Source organism: Podarcis vaucheri (assembly GCF_965113315.1).
Source record: "Podarcis vaucheri genome assembly, chromosome: Z".
NCBI lineage: Eukaryota > Metazoa > Chordata > Lepidosauria > Squamata > Lacertidae > Podarcis > Podarcis vaucheri.
The window spans coordinates 45,335,153-45,362,976 of NC_138758.1; the positions used below are offsets into that span (position 1 = coordinate 45,335,153).

At 43.3% G+C, this 27,824-nt stretch overlaps 1 protein-coding gene and 1 long non-coding RNA gene across 3 annotated transcripts in view; one reads left to right on the forward strand and one right to left on the reverse strand.

Moving 5' to 3' along the window:
- The window catches only part of ASTN2 (astrotactin 2), a 672,988-nt gene that overhangs the window by 399,369 nt on the left and 245,795 nt on the right, over window positions 1-27,824 (reverse strand). For both annotated transcript variants that reach the window (XM_082208795.1, XM_082208796.1), the window contains exon 4: window positions 8,932-9,081. In XM_082208795.1, the coding sequence (XP_082064921.1) occupies window positions 8,932-9,081 (150 nt within the window). The remainder of the gene's footprint in view (window positions 1-8,931; window positions 9,082-27,824) is intronic.
- LOC309524411 overlaps window positions 1-27,824 on the forward strand; it is a 409,164-nt gene that overhangs the window by 258,541 nt on the left and 122,799 nt on the right. The window lies entirely within an intron of this gene.

Here is a 27,824-nt window from a genome sequence, read left to right on the forward strand (position 1 = left end):
TATCCACCTAACAGCTTTATACTTCTGGGGCTAAACTCTGCCAGCTGCTTTTAAAGTAGGATTTCCCTTTACATACTATTCCCCCCTCCCCCGGCTGTTTGTGCCTGTTTAAAGCAAAGCTAGCAGAGAATAAACACTACTGCCTGAACCTGCACAACTATGTGTGGGTGCTGTGGTACTTTTTCATGGCTCATAAACGGACTCCTGTTGAAATCCTGAGGTGCTTTGTTTTTCTTTATTTGGAGTATCTAGACCTCTGGCAAGCCCTCAAGGACACACAAATTTGTTTTACATGCACACATTAAAGACAGTCTTGTGGCACCCAAGAGAGTAACAGCTTTGTGGTTTTAAGATGTCACCGGAGTCCTTTTTTGTGAATGTTTGTTGCAACTCTCTGAAACTGAAAGGCATGGTAGTGACATGTGCTAAACGTATGCACTGATATGGCTCTATGTTTATATATGCAAAATATTGGTCCTGCTGTTCAGGATATATTTTCAGCATTTTACTACTACCTCTGATTCTGGACAAGTGGATTTGGCCACTTTAAAATTTTGATCCAAAAGAGGGCACCAAATCCTCTTTTTAAATCAATTTTTTCATGTCTCTTGGGGTTCGCACTAAATACTGTAGGAAGCAAGCTCAGGCATGGAGCAGCTTTGGCATCATCATCATCATCATTATCAGGTGGTCAACCTGTGTCTCAGCTGTATAACATCAGACCACAAGTATGAGGATCACATGACTGGATTATTTACCCTTATGGAAAATAAATAAATCCATCCACACAGAAAATGTCCTTTCCACCTGATATTCTGCTTTTCTATGTCCAGTGTGGAAAGGTAAAGTAGCATTGTAAGGTCACTTCTATTATGTTCTATCATGATATTCTTATTTATTGTTAGTAAATCACTGTGGGATTTATTTGAATGAAAAGCGACATAGAAATATGATCTAAGGTTACCAGATTTTTTTTCAATGAATCCGGGGACACTATTCAGCTTCAATGGATTTTGTATGGGGACTGATTTGTAAATCTGGGGACTGTCCCCAGGAAACGGGGATGTCTGGTAACCTTAATATAATCAATCAATTAATCATTCTTTACAAACAAGTCAATTGTCACCTTGAGAGATAATGGGTTGGTGAAGCCACACTAGCAGATAGAAGAGAAAAAGGAAACAAACTATCTGGAACTTTACTAAAAATCCAAGCAATTACCCCACCCCAGCCCACCAAATGAGGACAAAACTCAATCCTCTGGTTATAGGACAGATTACAAAAATCTTCACACTGCAATGTTTTGTTGCAGGTTCCACTTGTTCTTTTTAAAGAAGTTCTGACATATGTTACAAAAATGTACTGCTTCAGAATACTTATGAGCATTTGACAGAATCCAACCACTAAAGAGATGTGGGTGGCGCTGTGAGTTAAACCAGACTTGCTGATCAGAAGGTCGGCGGTTCGAATCCCTGCGACGGGGTGAGCTCCCGTTCTTTGGTCCCAGCTCCTGCCAACCTAGCAGTTCGAAAGCACGTCAAACTGCAAGTAGATAAATAGGTACCGCTACAGTGGGAAGGTAAACGGCGTTTCCGTGAACTGCTCTGGTTTGCCAGAAGCGGCTTAGTCATGCTGGGCACATGACCCGGAAGCTGTACGCCGGCTCCTTGGCCAATAAAGCGAGATGAGCGCCGTAACCCCAGAGTTGGTCACGACTGGACCCAATGGTCAGGGGTCCCATTACCTTTACCACTAAAGAACAACAGCTTTTTGGCAACCAAGATCAAAATACAGCATCAAAATACCAATAAATAGATAATTCATAAAATAATTATTTATTGGCAATCAGGAACTGAAACAAAATGTTACGGCACAGAGTACTGCCCCGTTAAAGGCTTCCACCAGCCATGTCCCTTTCATAAAACTGCATCCCTTCTTCACCAACAAGGCAGCATTATGTGGCCATGGGGATACTCACCTGGCTGTTTTTAAGGTGTTCTCCACTTTAGATTTTCTTGTTTCTAAAAGCTATTATGATTATGATTATATCTTTATTTAAACCCTGCCTTTTTCACTGATAGAACCCAAAGCCAACTCCAGCGTTGTGGTTTGCTGCTTCTGCAAACACGGGGATGCTCTCAGGCTTGATGTTACTTCCTTTCTTGTTCATGTGTGGAGCTACCTTGATTGCATAAGGATCATTACACAGGCAGGCTTCCTCAAACTCGGCCCTCCAGATGTTTCTGGCCTAGCTAGCAGGACCAGTGGTCAGGGATGATGGGAATTGTACAGTGAACACTGTATGGATGTACAATGAACATCCATACGGGATGCATGTTTGCAACCCGCAGCGTTCACAACCCATGTCTGCACACGCACAGGTCGTGATTCGGTGCTTCTGCAAAGCATGATTTAGTGCTTCTGTGCATGTGCAACTGCCGAAACCCAGAAGTAACCTGTTCCAGTACTTCTGGGTTTTGGTGGTCCGCAACCCGAAAAAACGCAACCTGAAGCAGCTGTAACCCGAGGTATGACTGTAGTCTTAAAATATATGGAGGGCTGAATTTAAGGAAGCCTGACACAGAGAATAGGTTTGCTAACACCACACAGGATTTATTTGGTGAGATGTGACTCTGTTTTAGCTCAGGCCTCTGTCTTGCAGGGGCATGCAGCAATAATCTGAAACTTGGCTGTTTGCAGGCATCTCTCAAAAAAGAACCCTTGGACCATTCCTAGCCATTCTTACCTGCCTCTTTGCAACATTTATTAGGTGCTTTATACACTGTTTTTTTAAGGAGGGGAGTGTTTGGTGATTTGCATTTATTTAGTTATTTATTTGGAGTAGAGAAAACAAATACATAAAAACAAAGAAGTCTAACAGCTTTGTAAAATAGCAAGGAATTTCCCTTTTCTTTCATCTTCTCTATTTTACATTTAGGTATTCTTCAGATGAGGGGAATAAACTTTACCCATTGCTGTTAGAAACAGCTTGACATCAGATGTAATGAAATCAAGAAATAGACAATGTTTAAAACACAGTTAAGGGAGTGCTGCTTATTTGTTGTGTGTCTTTGTGGAGTTCTTTTCACAATCTGTCCTGCTTTGAGCTGTTTACATCCTATAACCTTCCTCCACCCGTTGATACGTACAATGGAAGCCATTCCTAATATAAGCTTGTGAGGAGGTTCGGCATTAATTAAACGGAACCGTAAAAATAATTGCACACATGCACATCCATCAAAGGCAGGTACTAGTCTCTACCCAGGAACCAACGCTGGATGTGAACTCCACTGGCGTAACTGTCATGAGGCTGTTAGGGAGAAAATAAATGCATCCCAAACCGACGATTTCATTTAGGAAGAGTAAAAAATAAAATAAAAAAAAGATTGTGAAGGATTAATGAGGCGAAGGGTTTGTGTTTGCAATTGGATGTAAAATGCAAACATACTAAGTTGTGATATCATCATTTAACCTTAATGTTCAATAGAGTTCCAATCACTAGCACACCAAAGGGGCAATTAACCATGAGCCGTGAAAAAGAGAACATTCCAAATGGGAGAGGGAAAGAGCTGCAGGGGAAAAAACAGCTGCAGTGAAGAAGAATTTGAGAATACAAGGCCAAAAGGTTTAAAAGAGAATAAGGTGGTTTTAAAACGCCCAGCTTGACAGAAAACGCAAAAGGGCACCTTGTGGCACCTTAAGGACTAAAGAGATTTATTGCGGCTATCAGCAAAAAAAGCACCTTAAAAGGAGCCGAGTTTCCCTGTGGCAAGCAGGTGGTCTATTTATTACAAGCGTGAAGTGGAAGGACCAGATGGAGCCTGAAGAGACCCTTGTTCAAAATTTTGCTGCGTGTCTTTGGACCAGGCACACTGTCTGGGCCTAACTGACCTCAGAGGGTTTGTGTGGACAAAAGAAGAGAAAAAGGGGGAAACATAAACACCAGTTGGAACTCTTCCTTGGTGAAAGATTGGGATATAACGAGTTTTACCCAACTAAGTCCTAGAGGAGACCCATTAAAATGAATGGATCTATGTTCGTCATGTCCATTAATTTCAACAGGTCTACTCTGAGTATGGGGACGCGGGTGGCGCTGTGGGCTAAAGCCTCAACGCCTAGGGCTTGCCGATCGAAAGGTCGGCGGTTCGAATCCCCGCGGCGGGGTGCGCTCCCGCTGCTCGGTCCCAGCGCCTGCCAACCTAGCAGTTCGAAAGCACCCCCGGGGGCAAGTAGATAAATAGGTACCGCTTACCAGCGGGAAGGTAAACGGCGTTCCGTGTGCTGCGCTGGCTCGCCAGATGCAGCTTTGTCACGCTGGCCACGTGACCCGGAAGTGTCTCCGGACAGCGCTGGCCCCCGGCCAATAGATGTGAGATGGGCACACAAACCCCAGAGTCTGTCAAGACTGGCCCGTTCGGGCAGGGGTACCTTTACCTTTACCTTACTCTGAGTAGGGCATTGGATGCAACCCAAAATGCATTTAAAAACAAAAACAAATGGAAAGATCCTATGAAGAAAGCAAAAAATCCATGTGAAAAACTGTTTCATTCCTAGTCCACATATACTGTACAATCAACACAAGATGAGTGTGCATTCCTCCTAGATTTGTGTCACAGCACACCAGGAAAATAGAATCAACTCCCCACCCCCAATAACAATCATGAGACCCAGAGTACAGGTTACCCTTACCCTGGGAAAGAGCCAAGATAATGCCAGCTGATCACAAGGCAATTTAGATAAGAGAAATAGCACAAAAGGGAAGAGTTAGGGCTCCTCCACATGACCTGCTTATTCAGCATTCACCCTGATTTGCTTAGACAAAGCTTATGTAGTGGTTATACTATATCTAGTATTTACTGAGCATTTGTTCTGATTTGTTTACGGGAGTGGTTGGTTATAAGACAATATAACCACTCCCTATCATCCTGATTTGCATGCAGGGTGAAGATAAGGTGGCAAACGTTGTTAGGCTTACAGAAGTCCCATCCCAATTAATGACCTCAGCATTATCTCTCTGGATACTTAGAAACAACAAGAGAAATTACATCATTTAAAGCAGCTAAGAAAAAGCGACGTTTTCTCTCCACCAAGTGAATTATTTATGTCCCAAACTATCATCCTCACAATAACAGTAATAAAAGGAATGCTTTTCAGGCCTGTAGTACAGGAGAAGCATACAGAGAGTTCTCTCTCTCTCTTTTTCTCTCTCTTTCACACAGCTCAGAAATAAATAAGGGAGAAGAGAGAATCAAACAGAAAAAAACAGAAAAAACCAGAAAAGGATTTTCTTCCCTCCAGCCTCCAATCATTGTCTGGAAAATCTAAGTCCTGTTCAAGCAAGCGCATGCTGAGAATATTTTTTTAGGAAAAAAAGGTCCTTCCTGGATCATTATTGGAGGAGAATGGGTGTTTCCCCCCACCATTACCCCAGATAATTTTCTGTTTCTTATGCTTCCCAAACAAGGAGAACATTTTCCTAAATATTTTCTATCACATTTATTTGGGGCTTGTTGTTGTTTAGTCATTTAGTCGTGTCCTACTCTTCGTGACCCCCCTGGACCAGAGCACGCCAGGCACTCCTGTCTTCCACTGCCTCCCACAGTTTGGTCAAACTCATGCTGGTAGCTTCGAGAACACTATCCAACCATCTCGTCTTCTATCATCCCCTTCTCCTTGTGCCTTCCATCTTTCCCAACATCAGGGTCTTTTCCAGGGAGTCTTCTCTTCTCATGAGGTAGCCAAAGTATTGAAGTCTCAGCTTCAGGATCTGTCCTTCCAGTGAGCACTCAGGGCTGATTTCCTTCAGAATGGATAGGTTTGATCTTTCTGCAGTCCATGGGACTCTCAAGAGTCTCCTCCAGACCATAATTCAAAAGCATCAATTTTTCGGCGATCAGCCTTCCTTGTGGTCCAGCTCTCACTTCCATACATCACTACTGGGAAAACCATAGCTTTAACTTTGTTGGCATAGTTGGCAAGGTGATGTCTCTGCTTTTTAAGATGCTGTCTAGGTTTGCCATTGCTTTTTATTTGGGGCAGTCACTGATTATTATCTTTGCTGCTCTAAAATGTGTATATTTTTACCTGTGGTTTTTTCCCCTTCCTTTTTTGAATTTTATTTGTAGTGTCTTTAGGATGTTGTAAACACCTTACAGACTTCCTTTGAAATATGAAATGGTACATAAATTACCTAAATAGTCAATAGTCAATCAATTTTATTTTATAGCGCCAAAGGACTTTACAATGGACGACAGAGAATAAAAGGAAACTTCCATCTAAAATCACACAACGTAACCTGTAGCGGGTTTGCAACATAAAAATAATTTTACAGCATTAAAACTTAATATTGGAGTGCATTCACATAGCTAGAATGGAGTTTCTTGGCTGCCAGCGCAAACTTGGCTCCCTGGTGTGTAATATATAGATGTTTATCTGCTAGGAGTTCAACTGTCACTTCCTGTGTGGATTGACCTGGAAACCAATTAAGAATTGGCAATATAATTTTTCCTCTGGGCATTGTATATAGGGGGCAAATCAGCATGATAGTGTGTGGTGTCCTCTATCTGATTGCATCCATTTACATTTGCAATCCATATGGTGAATTTCCTGATATCTCCCCTCTAAATATGCCTAGGGCATCTGTTGAAATATTAGTTCTGCAAAGGGTCTCCTTTGTTGTGGGAAGGTCAGAGTCTCAAGGTAATGGGTGATTGGTCAGAATTTGCGGGTACCAAGGAAAGTAACAGGCGGCAATGATGGATGCTCTGTCTTGGTTGGCATCCTGCACAAAAATCCAATTTCTAAGGTTATGTGGGTTAAGGGCTAAGTAGTTCTCCATTTGAACTACTGCCTAGCCCCCTGTCCTTAGTTGTTTTAACTAGTTCAGCTTAGTAAGAGTATGATCCTCGAAGGCATTTAGCAGGCATCAGTAAATTACCTAAATAGGCAGATCGTCATTATCATCATCGTTTTCCAATAACAATAGAAAACAATCTATTTCCTGCTGCACAGGAGGAAAATGGGGAGAGAACAAATAAACTGTCTCCCCCAAACTGGTCATGTTGCTCCCAGCCCTCAGGAAGTGGATGGGAGAATTTCTGCTCACCAATGAAGAACATTTGTTGAAATGCTCCCCAGAATTTTGCCTCCCACAAACAGGATGGAACATTTTGGGAGCCTTTTTTTGCTACCTTAAGCCAGCTGAAGGAAGCGATCATTTCACAAGTGCTTTCACTGTGCCCAATGCCATATTCCCAAATCCATTTATGAGTAATGAAACTCTGTTAAGGCAAGACACCCACCCACAATTTCTATCCGAAGCCCAGAGGGGTTAGGTATGCATGCAGTCAGCTTGACAATGGAAAGCCACTCCCCTCTTTTGTGTGGGTTCCTATAGAAAGGAAGATGATGCACCCCAAAGGCACCCCCGTGTGATAAACCACAGTGGGTAATGTTTGGTGCTCTGCATTTAGATCAGGGGTCAGCAAACTTACCACGCCTCAGGCCAGTGTCTCCAGCGCCGATCGCGCGGCGGGCCGGAGGGTGGGGGAGCGCGTGAGCACACAATATTTCTGGCGCACTTCCAGGTCAGAGGAGCACCGGAAATAGCTTGTGTGCATGTGCACGGGCCTCCTCTGACCTGGATGTGCACAGGAAATAACACTTGCACATGCACACAAGCTACTTCCGGTGCTCCTCCAACCTGGAAGTGGACAGCCGCACAGTGCAGCGCCGGTAAGAGCAGGCATTGGCAGTGGGTGGTGGGGGTCGCTGCGGGCCAGATAAATGAGTCCCTCAGGCCTTATCTGGCCCGCGGGGAAGTGGAAGCTATGAGGAGGCAGGGATAGTATACATTACTAGCAGAAAATCTTAAAAACTTGGATTAAGTTGGCTTTCCAGTGACATTTTGAGGATGGTTTTACTTTCAAGAGTCAAGTCATGTTAAGTCAATAAATGTCTGTTGCTTAACTGGACAGCATCTGAGTCATGGCATCACTGACCAGGGGAAATAACAGTATGGGAAGCCCCAGGCTGGGGTCTTCAGATGGCTGATGTCGAGAATAATATCATTTTCACCTGCTAACCAATGCGAGTGCATATGTTTGAAATGGCTGTAACATAGAGAAGGTAAAGCAATGCAACTGATACTCTTATGGAAAAAGAAGGTTTGAAAGAAGTTGAGAACAGTTGCTGCAGCAAGTGTTTTCATAACTGTGTATGAAACATTACAAGTTAGGTAGAATTAGGAAGCTACCAAGCCACAGAAACCATGAGAACAAATGCTAATGATTTTTTCACATGCCTCTAATAGGCACCAATACATATGACTTTAAAAGGGTGCTAGGAAATGTCAAGAAGGCTATCGGAGGATATGAGTCATAATGATTGGTTGCATGCAACCTTACATGATCAGAGACAACACACTTCTAATTATCCGTTTCTGGGGAACAACAGCAGGAGACAGATGTGGTGCACATATCCTACTCCCAGGCTTTCCAGAGGCATCTGGTAGGCCACAGTGAGAAAGAGGGTATTTAAAATAGGTAAGTAAAGAAGAACTCTTCTTATGTTCACCCCTGGAAGATTCTCAATTGCCTCTGACAAATAACCCAGATACTTGGAGCACCAAATCCCAAAGCACATTAGTGCAGCATAAGAGGTGCAGGACTGTATCCTGGATGTATCAGTGTAAACAAGTTCCATTTCCCTAACCCATGATGATTATGGAAGTGTCAGAGGAAAGTTGCATGAGGATTTCCTTATGCAGCCTGTTGTACAGGTACATACCAGAAACAGCATCATTGCTAAAAAAAAAGCATGCCCAAGCCCCTGAGTTTGAATGAGCAAAAGGAAAGATAGCACATAAGAAATGGGGCAGAGGAAGGATGAGAGTGGGGAAATGATTCAATATTCCAGAAGTTGTGAAATTACCTCTGGGCTGGTTTCTGCGTTTTCGCCTCCCAACTGAAGAGCTGCGAAGTGCTGGCTGCAGATGGCCTATCTCGATGGGTGTATTGGTTCGGAAACTCTCCTTGAACTTCTGCATCAGGGACTCCACTGTTTCTTGTGTCACCTCTGTAGCTGCAATTTGTTGGTGAGGGGACAATAAGGAATTGAACAGTTAAAGAGCTCATGCGGAGACAAAACACTGTTTGCCCATCCCAACCAAAAAAAGAGCCTTCCGCAACCCATCACATCCAATGTTACTCCTACTTAGAGCAGGAAAAAAATCAAAATTATGGGCATGACTAACATAGGTCCATTAATTTCAATTAGTCTGTTCTTAGTTGGCTATAACCTGGTCCCTTTAGAGCAGTGTTACCAGTAGGAGAGGCATCTAAGGACTCAGGAAAAGCTTGATATCTATCAACCTCTACTATACACCTTCAACAAGAACCAAACTTGAAGATAAATAGCCTGAACTCCAAGGAAAGACTATTAATTGTAAAGGTAAAGGATCCATGGATGGTTAAGTCCAGTATACAACATTACAGAGGCTTTGAGTTGTCATTCCCACCAACACTGAAAAGCCCAGGTATTAATTACTGGATGAGCTATGATTTTTCTTTTCCTTCCTTCCTTCTTTTAATACCCTCTTTGGTTCATTAACCCCCTTCCAATGGGAAATGCCAGTACTGGTTGCTGTATGTCTGCCATGACATGAAGACTCAATGCTGAATTCAATCTGTGGTGACATGGGGAAGTGACTGACTTGCTATAGGCTGAAGCAAATGCTATTTTTGCAAGACAAAATCTTCCTGGGCTGTTTTTCATTCCTTTATTTTTTAATCATTCAGTATTCTAGCCCAAACTTGCCCTAATGTAGAATTTGCCTACTGTTCCAAACCCCAACTTATATTGCCAACATAGTGAAATGAATTGGTTAAACTCATTCAACATAGTACCTTGATTTAAGATGCCAAGATAGTCCCAGGGCTCTTTTCCCCTTTCCCTTTTTAAGTATTAACCCTGCTGGCCTGCCTTGGCCCAGAGATGCATTAGGTAGGAATAGCACTTGGAGGTTATTTGGACACCTGGGGCATTTGGTATCTGGAAAGGCTGCAGCCTAAAGATTTAATTCTCATTCCAGCATGAAGCAGAGTGTGTTTTTAACAGGACACACCGGGGTGTCAGTGTAGATTGGCAAAAGTGTAAAGTGAAGTAGGATATACCAAGGTAGAAAGAGCTACTCCCCCTCAGGACATGGGGAGATGCAATTCTTATTTAAGGCCCGAGTCTTCCCTTTCCCCTCACCCTGCACTGCATTAGGAGGGACCCCTGTTTCTGGAAGAGCAACTGACATCATTGAGCAAGAAAATGTGCGGAAAGCAGCAAAAAGGTCACAGAGGAGAAAATAGAAAGCATCAGGAGGAAAAGTTAGAAGGAGAAAGGCAGAGCAGCCCTTCATTTGTCAGGCCTTTGATGCCACCACGGCCAGGATGTGTAATTTCACACTTGGACTATGGGCAGCAGGATCTATAAGATGTCTCTAATAACATCATGTTACTGGACATGCTGCAGATTTGCTCTGCCTTTGAAGGGTATCCCTGGTGCCTGAGATAATGGGCCTACATTTCCCAGATAGTAGCTTTTAAGAGCTCCAGGATTTATCCAAAGACTTATCAGCAATGACAGAACCAGCTCTGGGAGGTGATGATATGAAGCTGTCAGGTGATGGTAATTCCATGCAGAGGCGTACCCAGGGGCTGGCAAAACTGGCCTCTGCTGGGGCACAGGTCCAGGGTGAGCCTCAAAAATCACCTTTCAAACAACGAGGTGCATGGCATATACCGTATGTATGTGGCGAGGTGATGCCACTGTCGTAGCAAGATCAAATGTGCGTGGGGGAGGGGAGCGTCCTGTCCTTCTCACACAGCAGCACAAAACGTGTGCCAAAGTGATTCGGAGTGAGGGAGCTGCAACAGCTCCTTGCAAAGGGCACCAGGGGTCCTAGATACGCCTCTGACTCAGTGAAGGTGGAACCATCATCAACAACCATCACTGCCCTCTCCCCATTTCATTGCTGGTTTAGATTCCTTAGTTCTATCCTGCCCTTCCCCCAAGGAGCTCAAAGTGACAGGCACAGTTCTCATAACAACCGCATGATGTGGGTTAGGCTGAGAAAAAGCGCCTCCCACCCCCGCTATCCCAAACCACCAGTGAGGCTTATCGTTGAATGGAGACTTGAACCTGGGTCACAACAGTCCTTGCTCAACACACAAACCACTACTACATCAAACTGGATTCACGGGACAGTGGGAGCAAGGGAAGCCTGTGTTTATGAAACATATGCAGTAAAAGCATTTTAATAATAGTCAGGTGATTATGGTGCACTTGTGTGAAACCATAGTTCAATGGTACTGGCTTTCATGCAGAAACCCCCAGATTCAATCCCCCAACCTCTCCACTTTAAAAGGGTATCCAGGTGGCAAGGCTAAGTTGCCAACATGGAACCTTGGAGATACACACACACACACACACACACACACACACACACACACACACACCAGCCTGTGAAATTAGTGTGAATGTTACACAGCTTACAAAACAAACAGTACGAAACTAGATGGACCTACTTATAAGCCAGCTTTTTTCTCATTGATCTTTGGTGTAACACTGGGTTAGCTAACGTGGTGCCCTCTACATGTTTTGAACCATAGCTCCCTTCATCCCTGAGCAGAGGCCTCAGTGGCTGAAGCTGGTGGAAGTAGGAGTTCAGTGACTTCTGGAGGGTGCAGTGTTGGCTAACCCTGACCTGGCTATGTGCTGGCTCTCATCTGACAGTTAGAAGGGGACATTTTAAATATGATAAAAATGTGTGTTTTTGCGTCTACACAATGTTCCAATTTTACATTTTTTTCCTGGTTGCATAGTTTGTGGATAAGTCAGCCATCCCACTTAAACTATTGCAGAACAAATGGATAGGTTTCTGTTTTGTGTTTGTTTGTTTGTTTGTTTGTGTGTGTGTATGTTTCCCCATTCCCAACAAACACAGTGAACTAACACATTAAAGGTTAAGGTAAAGGGACCCCTGACCATTAGGTCCAGTCGTGACTGACTCTGGGGTTGTGGCGCTCATCCTGTTTTATTGGCCGAGGGAGCCAGTGTACAGCTTCCGGGTCATGTGGCCAGCATGACTAAGCCGCTTCTGGTGAGCCAGAGCAGTGCACGGAAATGCTGTTTACCTTCCTGCCGGAGCGGTACCTATTTATCTACTTGCACTCTGACATGCTTTCAAACTGCTAGATTGGCAGGAGTAGGGACCGAGCAACAGGAGCTCACCCTGTTGCAGGGATTCGAACCGCTGACCTTCTAATCAGCAAGCCCTAGGCTCTGTGGTTTAACCCACAGCGCCAGCCGCTTCCCTCTTGAACTAACACATTAATAAGAGGTTAACTAATACAGTTGTTCTATACACATAACTTGGAATTATGTTTGACTGAAATACATGGAATTTATTTCCAAGTAAATGTGTTGAGGTGCCAATGAACTATTTTAGGGGCCAATTAACAGTTTCAGCTGCTAAAAGTCATTCTAATATAACCCCTCTGAGGAGAAGGGTAGTTTCTGGCCTTGCTAAGGAGGCCATTTCAAAGCCTGAGGGCAATTGAAGTGGATACTTTCCCCATTTGCAGTTGAAGTTTTTTAACCTTGTCTAAGGAGGGTGTACAGAGCAAGCCTTGGATCGACTGACTATAAGCAGTGTGAATTCTCACAGGATGTCAGTTCTAGGTCATGAAAGATTTTACTTGTAAGCATCAGCAACCTGAATTAGGTCCAAGAGTTCACAGGCAGCAATAGTGCAGCTGCTGAAGAACAGAAGGACACTGTCACCTCTTGATACTCATTCAGAGGCAAACCGAAGCATTCTGAACCACCGGTAACTTTTGAGTTATCCTTAATGGTAGCCTGGTGCATACTGCATTACAGAAAAGCTTTTCAGGATGAAAATAATGGAAAATGCTTTGAAGGAATAGTCACTCCTAGGGGCTGCAAAGGTATGCAGGAATCCAGTGACTTCAAAAGCCTCTGAACAGAGCCAATACACCAAATATAACTGATCAAATATTTACCTGGCCATAGCCTGCTTATCTAGGTGCATCACCAGGTCCAAAACTTGTTGGGATGGGCACAAAAGGATATCCAGAGCTACTGTTCTACATGTCAAAATAAAAAATTCCTTCCAGTAGCACCTTAAAGACCAACTAAGTTAGTTCTTGGTATGAGCTTTCGTGTGCATGCACACTTCTTCAGATACACTGAAACAGAAGTTGCCAGACCCTTCTATATAGTGAGAAGGTGGGGAGGGGTATTACTCAGAAGGGTGGTGGGAATGGGAGATTGGCAGATAGCTGAGATGAGCCTGTTGACGACTCTTAACGACTGCAATAGGTCTTACAGGAAAAGGCAAGGGGTGTTTCAGTGTATCTGAAGAAGTGTGCATAACCAGGCAGAAGGGCTGCCTGGTTAAAGTCTGGTCAACAGGTAATGGATCCTAAGAAGGGAGAATGAGGTGTGTATCAAGAATGCCCATTAGCAGTGAGCATCTGGACAGCCGTCTGAGCAGACACACAGGTGTCTATTTAAATTGTAGACATAATTTCTAAATTTGAATCAACACATATACATTAGTGCACACAAACTTCATGCAGATCCGTGTGGTCTTTTGTCCTCTTTCTGGAGGACCAAATTTCTGACTCTGTATAAGGTAGCTTCCAATGTTCCTAACTCTAGATGCACTTTGCCCTCTGATACAACTGTGGAAGTAGGGGAAAGGCTGTCCCACTGTAAGCCTTGCAGGGAAAACCCCTGGCAACACATCCTCTACCTGGGCGTCACCACCCACTCCTTGTTAGCCTAAACCAGAGCAACTGAGCTAACCACAGCTTGCTGCTTATTTAACTGGTGACAAAGGGGCAAGAAGCTGAGCCCACAGCCTCCAGATAATCAAACATCAACCCATTTTCATTTTCCACTTAAATTATAAAAGCCTGGAGTAACAGCCTAGGCAAGTGTGACAGGAAGTTTATCCCCTGGGTGGCACCGGAATGCAGCCAAGTCTAAATGCCAAACTAATCAAGTTTTATGAAAGGACACTATAAATAGGAGAAAGCCTGTGAGTATGTGTGATAAACAACCTAGCTTACTGGTAAGCCTGATTCCACACTGTGCAGCCTAACAGAGCATCAAAGTTGCACTGCGTCACGGTCACTTTGGTGTTTCATAGAGTCTCCTGAGATGGTTGATCAGAGGCTGAGGGAAATAGAGGGAAATATTCCATGTGTTGTGATTGCTAATCAGGAGAGTAATGAGTGACAGCCGAGGGGCTAACTGCCAATGGGATGGATTACCTAAGGACAGGTGTATGGCACACACAGGCGAACAATACCTGAGGAAAGAGATGGTGTAAGCTAGAAATTACTCTAAGAAGATAAGAAATCGGAAGGACAGGTGCGTCTGTGGTGGGGTATCATTTCTTACTATATGCGTATGTAGATTTAAAAGAACATTGCTGGTGGAAGATATTGAAGGATTCGTGAAGTGGCATTCATAATTCAGCTTCCGCCAGCAGGCAAACCCCCTGCTGGGGTTTCTTGGATGGAAGATTGTGGACACCACTGCTTTCTCTGTGCTTCAACATCTTATGGCTACTCCAACAGGGCTGCACTGAACCACAAACTGCAAATGGCCCTGAAGAATCAAATAGATCCCCCTTCTCATCCACTACCCACCACCCGCTCCAAAGCATGCGTGAGATATTTATGCTTCCTTTGCTGAAGAAAGGAACAGGTAGGCCTACTGTAATATTGTTAGATGCGCATAATGCAGCAAAGCAATAATAAAAAATAACCAAACCTGATTGTGTATCGTAGCAACCTGCTAGATATCGATAGCTCTGGAAAGTGGTTTTGGTCTCCAGTCAGTTTTTAGATAAGCCAATTGAATTGGATTATAAACAAGGCAGGATAATGTTCTCTCCAGGGACCCTCTTTCGTCTCCTTCCCCGGCTCCCAGGCTGATCCAGCGGACTGATTTAAAACAAGTACATCAGCCTGCCCAGCTTAGAGAAGCCAAGGCGGTGGAGGGGGGAGAATTCTATGCAAAAAAATGTATCACCCACTGCATTAAAAGGCTCCACACACACCCCACTTCAAATTCAGTTTTGTCTCCAACCCACTGCGCTTTGCAGGATAAAAAATGAATGCATTGCATATCCACACACAATTGTAAATTCATAGTGGGGGCAGGGAGGAAGTAAGAGTAAAATGATGCTTTGTCAGTGATACAGTTTGCCTCTGAGGGGAACTGAACAAATGTACTTTTTCTCCTTCATATATTTATGAGATCCCTCCGCTCCCTAGATGCTTCCCCCTTCATTGGTTCTGGGCACTGTGCCAACAGCAGCCCTTATCTGGCACTAGGCAGGAGGAGACGCAGCAGTAGTGGGGGGGGGAACCCCTTGATAGAATCACAAGTTTTTTCACTAGTTTAACAAACTGGGGAGGGGGGAGTCTCGGGTTCTTAATAAAGCTCAAAGAAATCCAATGCAACAGTTGTGCTAGCAAAAACTCATTACCAGCAACCAGCTCTTGCGCAATCATGTTTCACGCGTGCAAAAAGTTTAGCCGGTGGAGCAAGTATATCACTATGTGACTTTAACTTATTGGATACAAATTATTATTATTACTATTATTATTATTTATACTTGATGACCCTCCACATATCTGAAGGCATTGTACAGAACATTAATAAAAACAACTAAAAAAACAGGTAAACACAACACAAACACCAAAGAACGTGATTTGAAAAACAAAACAAAAATGGGCAATCATGCTGCAAACCGATTCATGCAGCTTGGAAAGCTTGTCAGAACAGAAACATCTTCAGTTGTTTCTGGAAAGGGCAGGTGGCAAGTGCTTGTAGCATCTTGACAGGAATTCTATTCCATAAACAGGGGCAGCCATACAGAAAGCCCTGCTCCCAGTTACCGTGCAGCGAGCTTATGAGATCTTTGGAATGTGTAGGAGAAATTCTCCAGCAGACCACTGTGATCCACCGGCTACATAAAAAAACAACAACAAACAGGGGAGAGGGGTGGGAAGTAAAAACAGAAAATGTACTGCAAGTGAATGATATATTGCATGTGAAGTAAATTTGTTAAAACTTTTGGGATATATATGTTGTTTAGTCATTTAGTCGTGTCCGACTCTTCGTGACCCCATGGACCAGAGCACACCAGGCACTCCAGTCTTCCACTGCCTCCCGCAGTTTGGTCAGACTCATGTTTGTAGCTTTGAGGACGCTGTCCAACCATCTCGTCCTCTGTCGTCCCCTTCTACTTGTGCCCTCCATCTTTCCCAACATCAGGGTCTTTTCCAGGGAGTCTTCTTTTCTCATGAGGTGGCCAAAGTATTGGAGCCTCAGCTTTACGATCTGTCCTTCCAGTGAGCACTCAGGGCTGATTTCCTTCAGAATGGAGAGGTTTGATCTTCTTGCAGTCCATGGGACTCTCAAGAGTCTCCTCCAGCACCATAATTCAAAAGCATCAATTCTTCGGCGATCAGCCTTCTTTATGGTCCAGCTCTCACTTCCATACATCACTACTGGGAAAACCATGGCTTTAACTATACGGACCTTTGTCGGCAAGGTGATGTCTCTGCTTTTTAAGATGCTGTCTAGGTTTGTCACATATACATATGAATAAGGCAATCTCTCAAGTAACATGGTCCTAAGCTCTGTACAGGGCCTTATATGTCAACTGTACAACTGAGCCCCATAGCAGACTGGCAGCCAGTACAAAACCTTCAAGCAAGGTGTTATATGCCACCTCCATAAGCAGACTTGTTGCTGTTTTCTGCACCAGCTGTAGTCTCCAGATCAATGCCAAGGGTAGTTTAACATGTATTGCAGCAACCCAATCCCGGTCTGTATATGTCTTTAGCTTGGAATTGTGTGTGTGCATGTGCGCGTGCACATGCTCGCATGCATTTGTTGATGTTTCTGTTGTGACATGGCTTCAGGGCGTTTCGTGGGCAGTGATTCAGCAATGAAATTGATTAATTAATGAGCACGAATAAACCTGAGGATTCCTGCAGACTGTACGCTTCAGTGTTAAGTTTACTGTAAAATTTGCAGTGAAATGAACTATCTAGACTGGAACTGTCTGCTTGGCTTTACTCTTTGCATATTCTCACCCTCCCAGAGGTGCCAAATCTCCTCAACCATTGTTTGCTCTCAATGTGGCAGTGTGGGTATATGGGCCTTACAACCACAGAGCCTCAAGAGGTTCAAAAGCACCCCTATCTCAGCTTAAAACATCAATTTCTACCAAAAGGGAAGAGGTTGATAGTTTCAGAGAACTACCCTACACCTTATTTTCTCCAAACAGTGACCCAATACTCATCCTCTCCCCAGTCACGGTGCTCAATCACTTCCCAGCTAATTGCCTCCACTCATGTGTGCAAACTAACCATTGACTGGAAAACACTGCAGAATGTTAATTTCATTTAGAGCTGGGTAACGGTGAAATGCTTCACCCCCCCTTATAAAAAATGATATGAAACAAGCATTGTATTAATAGCACTATTTGCAATTATAGCCACAATCCCAACCTATGAGTGACTGAGAGGTTTTATTATTATTATTATTCAAGCACTTTGGAGATAGTGTCACTTCATCTACCCCTTCTCCTGCCTGCTTTGCTATTCCTCTCATTGTGACAATTAAGATAATGCAGTAAAATCACATACACACAAACAACAGAATAGACCCAGGAGGGCTGCCATTTTCACAGACATTCTTTCAAACAGAATCACAGCACAGTGCAGTCAACAAACAACCTCACTGGAGAACATACCAAGGCCTTGTCAACTCTGATGGAGATTGACCTAAAGAAATAAATCTGTCTCTCAAACAATAAAGTATGTGTAGAATATCCCTGTCAGCAGTATATATGTTGGTATGACGAGGACAAAAGTGGAAAGCAGACAGTAGAAAGTTACCAGTGCTAGAATTGGAACCTTCTGTGGCAAACCACAGAACTGTGTTTTAGAGCATAAGCCTGGGCAGTAAAGTAGTCCCAGACCATGGACTGGTCCTGCTCACTCATCGGGCTCCTCTGGACAGGAAGAGGAACAAAAGACTTCAGTTATGAGAAATTGAAGTCTAAAGTACGTGACTGGCTCCATTATTATCAAATAATGGAGGTTTATAAACAGGACAGGAAAATTGGCTTCCAGGTGGAGAAATCAAAACTAGAAACAGAACTGTTAGAACCCAATGCTAAGAATTTGTCAAGAATGTATAACTTGTTGCTGAAATGGAATACACAAGATGAAACAGTCAAATCAGCTATGATTAAGTGGGCACAGGACATTGGTCATAACATTATGTTTGCTGACTGGAAATGGTTGTGGACCACCGGTATAAAATTTATGGCATGTAATGCCTTAAAGGAAAATATTATGAAAATGATCTACAGGTGGTACATGACCCCAGTCAAGCTAGCAAAAATCTATCATTTGCCTGATAATAAGTGTTGGAAATGTAAAGAAACTGAAGGTACTTTTTATCACCTTTGGTGGACGTGCCCGAAGATTAAGGCTTTCTGGGAAATGATATATAATGAAATGAAAAAGGTACTTAAATGTACTTTCCCTAAGAAACCAGAGGCCTTCCTCTTGGGCATTGTCGGCCAACTGGTGACAAAGAAAGATAGAACTTTTTTTATGTATGCTACAACAGCAGCAAGAATACTCATCGCAAAGTATTGGAAGACACAAGATCTACCTACTCTGGAAGAATGGCAGATGAAGGTGATAGACTACATGGGACTGGCCGAAATGACTGGCAGAATCCGTGACCAGGGGAAAGAGACAGCGGATGAAGACTGGAAGAAATTTAAAATTTATCTTAAGAAACATTGTAAAATTAATGAACGCTAAAATGTTGAGGTTTTAGAAAAAGGGGATTACAGCTGCAAAAGATTAAGTAAAAGGAAAGAATCAGGGAAAATTTGATAAAACCAAGGGGTAGGATTTGCTGAAATAAATTTGGAAATTGGGATGCAGAAAGGGGAGGTATGAGGAAGTTGGTGAAGTAAGGTTTAAGAAAAAAAGGATTTGAAATTATACATGTGTGTTTTGTGTGTGTGTTTGTTCGTTTGTATTGTGTGATGTTTGTGTTTATAAAAATTGTGAAAAACTAATAAAAATTGCATTAAAAAAAAGAGGAACAAAAGACTTCTTCTTGGTCTAGGATAGGTATGGAGAACTTTTGGCCCTCCAGATATTGCGGACTACAACTCTCATCAGCCCCAGCTGACCAGGGATGATGGGAGTTATAGTTTCGCAACATCTGGTAAGCTAGAGGTATACCTCTTCCTGGTTCTAGTGTGCTTCTTCATGTTCCATCAGTTCCACTTTCTGTTTCAAGCAGTGGCTCCAACTTCTGGTTTGTCTCTAGTATACCTGAAGGAGTGTCTCCACCCCCATCGTTCCGCCCAGACACTGAGGTCCAGCGCCGAGGGCCTTCTGGCGGTTCCCTCATTGCGAGAAGTGAGGCTACGGGGAAACAGGCAGTGAGCCTTCTCGGTAGTGGCACCCACCCTGGAATGACCTCCCATCAGATGTCAAGGAAATAAACAACTATCTGACTTTTAGAAGACATCTGAAGGCAGACCTGCTTACGGAAGCTTTTAATGTTTGATGTTTTATTGTGCTTTTAATATTCTGTTGGGAGCCGCCCAGAGTAGCTGGGGAAACCCAGCTAGATGGGTGAGGTAGAAATAATATTTGTTGTTCTTGTTGTTGTTGTTTTCTAGTATCTGTTCTTCCAAGTAAACAGTGTGTTATGCTGGCAGTTACAAAGTTTCTGTGTCTGTTTCATCAACTGAATAATCAGGAGCATGTTTAAAGCCTTCTGGTTATTCCTTTGCAGCCATGTCTTTACCACACCTGCTAGAATATGGCATCAGGTGTAGGGCAAGTTACTTGAAGGACCTTGGGGGTTGTGGGTCAGAGGATCCCCATGCATGGTCTACAGGGAGTAGGCAGCACTTCTCCAGGGTTTCAGGATGGGTTGTTTCCCAGTCCAATCCTGGAGATGCTGGAGATTGAACCTGAGATCTTATGCACGCAAAGCGTATGCAAAGCTATAGCTCTTCCCCAAATTGCATTGTGCAGTGTTTCGATCAATGTGCATTATGTGATCATGCACATCAACAGCCAACAAAAGAAAGGAGCCCATTGACCTCACTTCAAATTTGGGCAGGGGAATAATGGAATCATAGAACTGTAGAGTAGGAAGGGACCGTAAGGGTCGTCTAGTCCATCCCCCTGCATTGCAGGAATTTCAGCTAAAGCATCTATGACAGATGGCCATCCAATCTCTGCTTAAAAGCCTCCAAGGAAGGAGAATTCACAACCTCCCAGGGGAGACCATTCTACTATCAAACAGCTCTTACTGTCAGAAAGTTTTTCCTGCTGTTTAGTCAAAATCTCATTTCTTGTAACTTGAAGCCATTGGTTCGAGTCCTGCCCTCCAGAGCAGGAGAAAACAAGCTTGTTCCCTTTTCCATGTGACAGCCCTTGAGATATTTGAAGATGGCTCAACGTATCAACAAGAATGCATTCTTGTTACCTAGACAAACAGCTCATACATTTGATCCTGCTACACTTGCTGACAAGCACAATGTGACAACTGTCCACACTGCATGACATTCAGTAGCATGTGCCTTCCTATCCATATTCTGCCCCAACTAGCCAGCTATCTAGTAGTCTTCAACTTTTTCATATGTGGAACCCTTCTTTAGCCTGAACATGCATAACAGGATTCTCTTACTTGTTTATCAAGCATATGAATGACAGTGACAGTAGTGCTGCTAGTGCAGCTCACCTAATTATCAGTTCCAATCTGCTAGTTGAAGAGTTTTGTGCTGCTGGATCAAGGTGACGAAGATGTAGGATGCTTTTCCTTTTCCACATTCCAACCACGCGCACCCCTTGTGAACAGTCTGGCAACCTTTAACACATTGGTATCCAAATCACCAAAAAGGGAGAGGGATGTTTTAAGGAGAAGAGAATACTCAGGAAAACAACAACCACACCTTACAACACAAACAAACATATACTAACACACAGTGCAGCTGCTCAGCTCTACAGAGAACTCTGCACAAGGGTAAGGAAAATTAACAGAGATAAGTCTTGAAACAGGACATGACATTATAACAAAAAAACAAAAATACTTTGATGTCAGCAAGTAGAATGGCTCAGAAAAGCTAATGATTTGTCTTTCACCCCTCCAGATGTTAATAATGTAGCAGAAATTCAAAGAAGCAGCAGTGGAGAATGTAGGTTCCACCAGTGTGGTCCCTTTCCATCACCTGGTAAGTTGAAAAAAAGGACAGCCTTTTCAACACCAGCATGTCAGAGATCTCCAAGGATAACTGCAGACAGTCTTACTATCTAGCCTTGAGGAAACTGACATGTGATTGGTATGGAGAATTCAGCTTCTGAATGGGAAGGAAAGAATGTTTCTTCATGTCTTTGTGTATTCAAGTGATGAGAATGAATGCCAAAGGATTCATGATTCAGAATCCCATCGATAACTGAAGTTGATTGGAGCTGCCCTGACTGATAAAGATGTCCCACTGAACAATTCTATGCACATTTCCATCACAACACAGCTAAGTATGACTGAATTGAAAAGAAAACCACTGTCTCCAGGTTCACCAGAAGCTGGATGATGTCATCTCCAGTAGCTTGATATATGTTCAAGTGTAGAGTCGCCTCCTGTGTTGTTGGAAAAGCGTGTTTGTGATGACCAGCTTGTTCTCTTGACAGAACTCTATTAGCCTTTGCCCTGCTTCGTTTTGAACTCCAAGGCCAAACTTGCCAGTTGTTCCTTTGATCTCTTGACTCCCTACTTTAGCATTCCAATCCCCTATAATGAGAAGAACATCCTTCTTCGGTGTCATTTCTAGAAGCTGTTGCAAGTCTTCATATAATTGGTCAATTTCAGTTTCTTCAGACCTTTCCTCCAATAGGTCTTGCTTATTTTTAAGTCCGCAGGCAGGGGCTTGTGTTTTCTAAGTTCATACAGAGCCTAGCGAGGTTTTATTTCACCCGGGTCAAAGACCCAGTTTGCCTCCCACAACGCACATTTGTGTACATATGCATACAGGCTGGGAGCCTCAATGGTGCCCCTCTGGAGGCTTCATCCAGGGCAATAAACCTGACTATCCCCACCCCCAGCTATGGCTCTGGAGCCTAGCACAATCGTATTCTATGAATAATAAAAGACCTTAATCTCTACCTCCACTACGGACTCCTTTGGCAAGAGAAAAGTGTTATGTACTGAAGTTCTCACCCTGGCCACCAGGAGTATCGTGTACAGTGGTACCTCGGGTTAAGTACTCAATTCTTTCCGGAGGACCGTACTTAACCTGAAACTGTTCTTAACCTGAAGCACTACTTTAGCTAATGGGGCCTCCTGCTGCTGCCACGCCGCCGGAGCACGATTTCTGTTCTCACCCTGAAGCAAAGCTCTTAACCTAAAGCACTATTTCTGGGTTAGCGGAGTCTGTAACCTGAAGTGTTTATAACCTGAAGCGTATGTAACCCGAGGTACCACTGTATATAGTTTTCACTCAGGTCCACATCAGTTACTTTAGGCGGGAAACCCTGGGTTGTTGTTGCTACAATGTTGACAGCCGGCTGCCTATAAAAGCAGGCCGGCTGAGTTGTTTGCTGTTCAGTTCTGTTCCAGCTTACAAATAAAGAGCTGCTTTGGAGAAATCGCTGCGTTGTCTGCTATGTCTACCCACTATTTAATAAAAAGCATGTGAATTTTATAGCTGCACACCTTGAAGAGCCTGAAACCAAACACAGGAGCTCTGGCTAGGGCTTGCAGCAGCCAGGAACAAATGCATCATTGGTCTGGCAAAGCTGCTGTATATCTACAACTAGCTTCTCTGTGGCCAAGTCCTATGCCCCTTCACTGCATCCACACCTCTCCTTTTATTGCACTTTGACAATTCAATCCTTACCAAAAAGCCAACGTGTTGTATGTGTATGCTTGTGTGTATGTGTTTCAAAACAGGGTTTCTGACTTCAATTTTAGCACAGCCAATATTTCAGATTCATTAAAGCTATGCACCAATTAAAGTTTTGTTAAATAATTGTCTGGTTTTTAACCTATCAGTGCCATGGGGAGCATGAGGGTGTGCATACTGTTATGTATGCAGGCACTGTAGGCTGAAGTCAGGCTGTATGCTGAATGCAATGCTGGCCTAGGTCTTCAGGTTTCCTGTAACTCAGGAGCTTCATCTGTATAACAAAAGACAGAGAGGGTTCTAAAACCCTCCAATGACATTGTTAGTAGCTGGCAGGCAGCCAATCCCTGCTGAGATAGGTCCAGTGTTGTGATTCACTAATTGCAGCATTAAGACAGCCTATCACAGACGGTGTGTGTGTTTTACGTTGGCTGGCTTGAGGTATATATACTGGGCCAAGTGCCTCTGTCTGTCGTTCTTGTTCCTGATGTTCCAATAAATCCTTTTTGAGCTTAATCTCAGTATTGGGTCATGCCTGAACCCACCTACACTCCACATACTATCAGAACTTGGGATTTAGGAGGTACCTGCTGAAGGCATTTTCCAATAAAATATTATTTAATCTACCAGCTTTGTGTTAGAAGAAAAGGCCATATGAAATATTTGTTTCTTTCATTCCCTATTATTCTGACACAACAGAGACAAAAAAAAAGCTTTCAAGAAATATATTTCTTATACGCCACTCAGTCTTAGCCTCATCTATTAAAATTGCTGAATCAATTTAATGAGTAGATAAACCAAACCAACTTTTGCAGTCCTAAAATGCTTGCTAACATACCAAACTACTAATTTAATGCCAAGTGCAAGGTTTGATTCTGTTCACATATGTGTCAATATATACAGAGTACCTTAAGTTACCTTAGGGGGGTGGCCCAACTACGGCCCTATCTGGATACAGATAAATTGGCTGCAGTGATCTATGCTCTGGTAACCGCAAGATGGGATTATTACAATGCACCTCACATCCTGCCTTTGAAAACAGTTTGGAAGTTTCAATAGCAGTTGATTTGCAACTTAAGCTCATTTAACCTATGCGACCACAGCTTTACACGCTTGGTCAAGAAAAGTGGGGGGAAGGGAAAAAAGATTCACATCAGTGAGGATTTAACACTACCAATTTGGTGAAGAGGGAGGAGAGCCACTAAGGGAGCCCATTCCCCATCTCCTAAACCAGGGGTAGCCAATGTGGTGCAGAGAGCATGTCCATTGATGAGGCAGGGTGCTGCACTCATCTCTGGCAGCAGAAGCACAAGATGTGGCTCCCCACCCACCCACCACCTCCACTGGAACATGTGCCCCCCTCTTGCAGAGAGGCAATGCTTTGCAGAACGCTCTGGCTCTCTCTGAGTTTGGAGAGGGGGAGGGTGGCAACACATTCCTGTTTTGCCTCAGGTGGTGAAACAGGACAGGCTGGTGTACAACAGGTGTTGTGGGACTACAACTCCCATCACCACTGACAATTGGTCATCCTGGCTGGGGCTGATGGGAACTGGCATTCTAACAACATCTAGCTATATTTCTCTTAAAGGCAAAGGGACACGGGTGGTGCTATGGTCTAAACCGCCAAGCCTTAGGGGCTTGCTGATGGGAAGGTCAGCGGTTCAGATCCCTGCGACAGTGGTGAGCTCCCATTGCTCTGTCCCAGCTTCTGCCAACCTAGCAGTTCTAAAGCACACCAGTGCAAGTAGATAAAGAGGTGCTGCTCCGGTGGGAAGGTAAATGGCGTTTCCGTGCACTCTGGCTTCCATCACCGTGTTCCATTGAGCCAGAAGCAGTTTAGTCATGCTGGCTGCATGACCCAGAAAGCTGTCTGTGGAAAAATGCCAGCCCCCTTGGCCTGAAGCAAGATGAGTGCCACACCCTATAGTTGCCTTTGACTGGACTTAAACGTCCAGGGGTCCTTTACCTTACGCTTCTCTTAGACCATGGTTACAAGCTTAGCAGCAGCATCTGAACAAAGCCAAAAGGGCACAGTCTGTTGTATGTGTCACTCCTGAACTTTGAGCTTAAAACCCCTCTCTATTTAAAAGATAAAAGTGTTTGCCTGAAACCTCTGCAACAGAAAACCAGAAGAGGTCCATATTGGGACAAGAATCATACTAGAGAAAGGATAGCCTAGGAAAAACAAACAATTGGGAAACAGAGGCAGCAGAGAGTATATCTGTGAATTCTCTAAGAATGATAAACAATGCCTGTTATTTCAGAAAGCAAAGAGCACCTCTAGGCTATTTTTGTTCCATACCAGCCCACCATGTACCTTGCAGCCAGCCCCTAAATAATGTACAAGCTGTATCAAACATTCATAGTTATGGACAAAGTTAAGAAAAACATAGACTGAAATTTAGATAACAAAACAGCTCCTAGTGGTTTGTTTTACTCCCTGGGAAACTAAAGTTTTATGGTATTTTCTACGGTTTATGACCCTTGTCCATATAAGCCATTCCAGAATGCCATAGAAAGTCATCACAACACTTTCACTAATCTACTGAGCAGCTTCCGAAAGTCCCTGAGACAAATAAAATGGTAAATATAGTAACCCATATAAATGGTCTGAGAGTCATCTAGAACAATTTTATTTTTAAGCCCCCACTTTTTCATTCAGCTTACCAAGGGATGAGCAGGAGGGAAATATTATAATTTTTCCTAACAAATATCAATATATTTTGTTATTCTCTCGGAATCCACAAAAAGATGGCTGTATAGAAATATGCATGTTGGAAATATGCATATATCTTTCAGTGAACTGGCACACCATCCTAAAGTTTGCATTGCTGATTCTTTCTCCAAATTTTATTAGTGTGGGGTGAAGAAGACTGCTTGTCTGTCTGTCTTCTATGCATTTTGACACCTCTTAAGATACTGCACCCAAATTTTGCACAGCATAGGCAAGTTTTGGCCTGTGTTTGGATATAATTGGATAGCATTTTGAACCAATGCGGCTGACTGCACCTTTAAAAACTGTTCTGATTTTAACCACTGAATTTAAAAAAATAATAATGCAATCTTTTGTTGTTTTTCCTTGGAATTCCCAGGAAATGCTGTGTACAAGACCGCTAATATAGATACACAATGGATGCACAGATATATTAAGTACACAAACATAGACAACGAATTTTTTGGCAATGTCTGAGGTGGCAGAGGACCAAAGGAGAGGGGTATAGAAACAATTACACTGGAAACTTTGAATAACTCACACACCACCACCACCACTGCTACCAAAATCATTCTTCCGCCTGGATATAGCTTTTGCTGGATTATTAAAGCTAAATCAAACAGCTGTGTTTTAGTTCAGAAGCTTTTCAAACAACTTCCCATATGGTAACTGTGAAATGAGAAAATATGGTGGAATGCAGAGTTTAAGAAACAGCACGAGAAGTACCATTCAGTATTGCAACGTTTATGAGTGTTTCCAGGTGAGTGTTTATTGGAGGATCTGTGCTCCTCATGCATGGCTGGTGTTTTGTTTTGTTTTGTTTTGTTTTGTTTGCAGCATCTGCATAGCATCATTGGAATCAAACCACCAGCCTGTATTTACCACCCCCTCTTTAATCCAGATTTACCCTTTCCACGGGGGGGGGGGGGACCCAACAGAAAATCCAACAGGCATTACTAATAATAATAATAGCCCTGTAGCTTCTCTTGATACTGTGCACCTTATGGTCAGAGTCTGATTTTATTTCCATGGCAGGGTATCAGGACCTAAGTCAGCAGCTTGACTCCTATACCAGGAGCTGTCACCCAAGATTCAGCATTCCCATTCTTTACTCTAGGCAAAATTATACAAGATCTAGTGACAATGGTATATATTGCATCTGATGAAGTGAGCTCCAGTCCATGAAAGCTTACTCTGCAATAAATCTGCTAGTCTTTATGTGCCTTAAGCCTCGGGTGGTGGAGGAAGGGGAGGGAGAGTGTGTGCGCACTTGGAATACATTAGGAAAGTTAAGTGTATCTGTGCACACACTTGTTACTTTTAAACATTACATACAGACTTGTAGACTCCTGATTATTTTTCACACAAATGGCAGTTTAGGACACAAGTCTGTATGGGAGAAAATGCACTTAATAGGGGTAATGTATTATTGCCACAAATGTGAGGTTTGGCTAATCTAAGGGCTTTTAGCTGTTTTCATAGCTGTAAGAAGATTATCCTTTCGAAAACTGAATGTATTTGGGAATTGGAAGGAAGCTCTTGTTGATATCGAGGCCTGAGAATGACCAACAAGACTAGTTAGCTCTTACGCACTGTCGCAGAAAAAAAGGTCATAAAGCACTTGGCCTCCCCAAATCCAATCACCACTACCAAGCATAAAAACGAAAAACTAAAAAACTAGCATAGGACAAACCAATTTAGAAGCATGTTCAGAACAGCACCTAGCCACACGTGGCGGGGGGAAGGGGACTTCAACTGGATGACATGGGACTGTTTGAGCTGTGGTTAAGGCTATTATCAGATATCTTCCTCCAGATGTCCGTGTATGCACTACAAGCAGCAGGGGAGCTCCGGCTAGTGAAGTGTCTCAAACCCTGTGACATAGTTAGTGTCAAGGCAACAAGAGAGTTAGGCAGCAATGCAAGCTTAGCAAAAGACTGAGGAGACCAGGGCAGATTGTTCTCCTTCCCTCTTTTTGATGTAATAAACTCCAGGCTCAAACCAAATTAACTCAACAAGCAACATGCATGCAGGTAGAAAGCTGGGAGCTGCTACCCA